Raw genomic sequence first — 3,674 nt, 5'->3', positions numbered from 1 at the left:
AAGAAGGGGAATTCATTCGAATAAGAGTTTAAAAATAAATAAATTTGGAAGCTTAAAGGTCATTATACTTCCAATTAAATAACATGTTCTCTATTACTACTAATAAATCTAAATAAATAAAAATCACATGTCCACCGGTGCTTATTACTGCATCCATCCGTCCGCTATTAAATGTCCAATTCTTTTTTCCGTCCGTCGATAAATGTCTCATTTCACTGTTACTATTGTTGACAAATGATTCTCATATTCCACTATCTTTTTTGACCATTTTTTTCATAAAGTCAAACAATTTCTTCAAATCTGAGCCTGTCAAAATTGAGAAATCTATTGACGGACTGAGGAAGTACTATTAACTTGTGAGCATGAAGATTTATCATTTGTTAACGCGAGACGTGCTCTTTCGAGGATAGGGCACAAGGGACGGCCTAGACTTGGTCGAGTATAATGAGATGGTTACGACGATTGACAGATATTATTACCGTCGTCCAAGAACGCGACCTTAACAACGAAAAATCTAATACTGCATTTTTTACTTTGAGAATAATATCGCGGGAGGCCAATGAGTGTATTTTAACTTGATAGGAGACGCACAACGCTAGAAAAAGATGGGTGATGAAACACAAGCTGGGGTGGAGCGTGTAGCCCGCTGCGTTGCGGGAGTGGCCGAGTAGCGGTCTGGCACCATCATCACCGTAATGCGTCCACTGGAATGGTGGAGTTATAGACTCTTTCTCTGGCCTTGTATGTCTACACAAACAAACAACACAAAATTCAACAATAAACAACATCAATCTTAAAGTCTAAATTCATCTTACTTGATGTTCCCAGTTAGTCCGTAACATGATGATCGAAAGGCAAACGACTTGAACCAACAGCGCGCATATAATCCCCATCCACAGACCCTACCAATGCACCAAACAAATCAGTCACAATACTCAACCTTATATGATAGCATATCCATACCCATCTTTCAAATCCATACCTTTCCTCCTACATGCGCAACGAACGCTAGCAAGATGGACACAGGGATGCCCACAAGATAATACGATCCGAGGTTGATGCACGCCCCAATTTTCTGCCATCCGCATCCTCTAACGGCCCCTGCACACACCAACACCAACACCCTCAATTTTGGCACCACCATTTTCATATTTCATTACTTACGTGGTAGAGTGGTTGATACCTGATAATACTGACTGGAGGCTATCTATCAAGTTGGATGTAGCAAGAATAGGCATCATTTTTGCTACATATGTCACAACTTCTGCCTCGTTGCTGTAAGCATATCCCCACACATCGCGTATTACAACAAGAACCAGCCAGAGTACAACGCCCTCCGTGAGTGCCATTACTAGCACCACATGCAGAGCTAGACGAGCTGCTTGTGGGTGCTCGGCACCAAGCTCATTTGATATCCGCGTGCTGCCATTCACCAGATAAGATTGAAAGACTAGAGAACATTAAAAACAGATGAAAATATGTTGGAATGTGATAGATAACATACTCTTGAAAATTCATTTCTTAACAAACAATATTCAACAATGCATCATATTTGATTACCTTACAACACAACTGAGCCCAAAAGGTATCATCCAAACCGTCGAAGACGTATTAAGGCTGTGAAAAACAAGAAAACATCAGTCTCAACACAAATTGAAGTGATATTATCCTCTCATAATTAACTTGAACCAAAAATTTACCAGATTGAAAGAACAGATGTTTCCAGTGCCGGATTCGGAAGCAGACCAGACAGCAGTACCATCATCTGAAAAGACCAACTCTCCAAGCTGTTCAAAACACCAAATATTCCATGAAAAAAACACTTTGGATATTCGATTTCCACGACTGATCACTCACCAAACCATCACTGCAGAAGGGAAGCCGAGTCTGATGAAATTGAGGACATCTTGCAGGGCTTCCCTTGAGTATCCAGGCCATGTCTTGGAGCAAGACGGAGAGAACTTGATATAAAGAGAGAGAAGCAGAACATTGAGCCAGTAAGATACACAGCTAGCCAAAGCAGCTCCCTTGCTACCAAGTCCAGACTCGAACACAAGAATCCAACACACAACGAGGTGCACCACAGTTGTGATTCCGGAGCTTATCATCATTGGGAACACGATGCTCTGAGTCTGCAGGAACCTGACTTGGCATTGCAGTATGCCGTATCCAAAGACACAGGGGATCATGTAGCCAGCATAGGTCCCCGCCTCCATGGAGATGGTGGGATCTTGGCCTAATGCTTCGAGGATGGGACCGGTATTTGCCCAGATTATGGAGAGGGGTATGCAGACTAGGAGAAGAACAAACATGGCTCTCTGAGCGTGGATACCGAGCATGTGGTATTGCTTGGCTCCATACGACTGACCACACAGCGTGTCTAAAGCACTCGCCATTCCCATCTAGTTGAATAGGAATATAAATCAAACTAGATATAAATGAAAGGGAGATGTATAAGCAGTAATAGAGAGAGAGGTTGGCAGTTAATACGAGCAAGCTAAAACCGGTGACAGAGGCAAAGGAGGTGGCGATGGAAGCACCGGAGAGAGCGAGTTCACCCAAATGGCCGACAAACATAACTGAAATTAGCTGCAAACAAAACTGCAAGAGAGAAACTGAAATCAGAGGTCCAGCCAGCCATAGTTGCTTTCTAAGTTCCTCCAAAAATGCTTCTTTGCTATCAAAGATGGGACCATTTATTTGAGTCAATGGAGTCCTCAGTGAAGAAGTAGGAGTATTATTCTCCTCCTCCATCCTCTTTTTGTTCTCCAACCAGACTGGGATAGATTGTTGAAATGTTTCAACTGCAAGTGCTAAATGTAGCAATATTCTCGGGTGTATGCACGAAATGATGTACAGTATTTGATAGTATTATAATGATGGCAGGTTAAATAAAATTAAACTAATCATATCGATGTGAAGTTTGTAAAACGACATGTGAAGTAGACAAATCTAGCATTTTCACTCTGTTTTATTATGTGCTTGATTAGATACATGCGAACACACACACATATATATATAGCGACAAAGAGCCCTATATTTTACTACTACTATTGAGACATTTCACTATTTAAAGGTGACGTTTCTTTTCAAATCAAAATACTAGTAGTACTAGATAAATTACACTCCTATACATTGAAACTAGTACACCTCCCTCCGTCCCCAAAGAATATGCACTTTGGGATCGCGATGAGTTTTAATGCAAAATTGAGAAAGTAAAAAAGAGGTACAGAGAAAAAGTAATTAAAGTATTGTTAGTGGAGAATGTGGCACACCTCATTAGAATGAAAAGAGTTTTCAAAATTGAAAAATGCATATTCTTATGGGACGGACTAAAAAGGAAAGAATTCATATTTACGTGGGACGGAGGGAGTAGTATAATTTTTTGTACTAACTTATATCATTCACTTTCTTTTATTCATGGACAAGAAGAATAATATTTGTAATAATAACATAAATTAATAAATTATTTTTAGAAATTTCAAAAGTATAGGGGTATGTGTGTGTGTCTCTGCTAACTAACTGTTGCAGAGAAGAGAAGGAGAAGCGAGTCCGACTGTAGGAGAGTTTGAGAGAGTGGAAAGAGGGGAAGTTGGTGGAGGGAAATAGAAGATAGCTAGGTCGGACCCACTGGAAAAATTAATTTTGCTTTTACTAAAAAGAATTTTCAAAAC

At 40.2% G+C, this 3,674-nt stretch overlaps 1 protein-coding gene across 1 annotated transcript; it reads right to left on the bottom strand.

Annotated features, from left to right (window-relative positions):
* Positions 1-499: 499 nt before the first annotated feature.
* On the bottom strand, positions 500-2,836 carry LOC121750597 (protein DETOXIFICATION 16-like). Its single transcript, XM_042145159.1, has 8 exons — positions 2,491-2,836; positions 1,858-2,402; positions 1,701-1,787; positions 1,561-1,617; positions 1,184-1,422; positions 983-1,101; positions 816-902; positions 500-747 (listed from the first exon to the last, which is right to left on the bottom strand). The coding sequence occupies exons 1-8, from the start codon at positions 2,752-2,754 to the stop codon at positions 688-690; spliced, it is 1,458 nt and encodes a 485-aa protein (XP_042001093.1). The 5' UTR covers positions 2,755-2,836; the 3' UTR covers positions 500-687.
* Between the last annotated feature and the right edge of the window lie 838 nt (positions 2,837-3,674).

Source organism: Salvia splendens, chromosome 10 (genome assembly GCF_004379255.2).
Source record: "Salvia splendens isolate huo1 chromosome 10, SspV2, whole genome shotgun sequence".
Classification (NCBI taxonomy): domain Eukaryota; kingdom Viridiplantae; phylum Streptophyta; class Magnoliopsida; order Lamiales; family Lamiaceae; genus Salvia; species Salvia splendens.
Note: the sequence above shows the minus strand (reverse complement) of the source record. Positions and strands in the feature narration are given on the sequence as shown.

Coding starts and splice junctions, on each gene's coding strand:
- LOC121750597 (XM_042145159.1), bottom strand. CDS start 2,754: ATGGAGGAGGAGAATAATACTCCTACTTCTTCACTGAGGACTCCATTG. Junction 1,618..1,700: donor ACATCTGTTCTTTCAATCTG/GTAAATTTTTGG, acceptor TGTTTTTCACAG/CCTTAATACGTCTTCGACGG. Junction 748..815: donor GGACTAACTGGGAACATCAA/GTAAGATGAATT, acceptor TTGTTTGTGTAG/ACATACAAGGCCAGAGAAAG.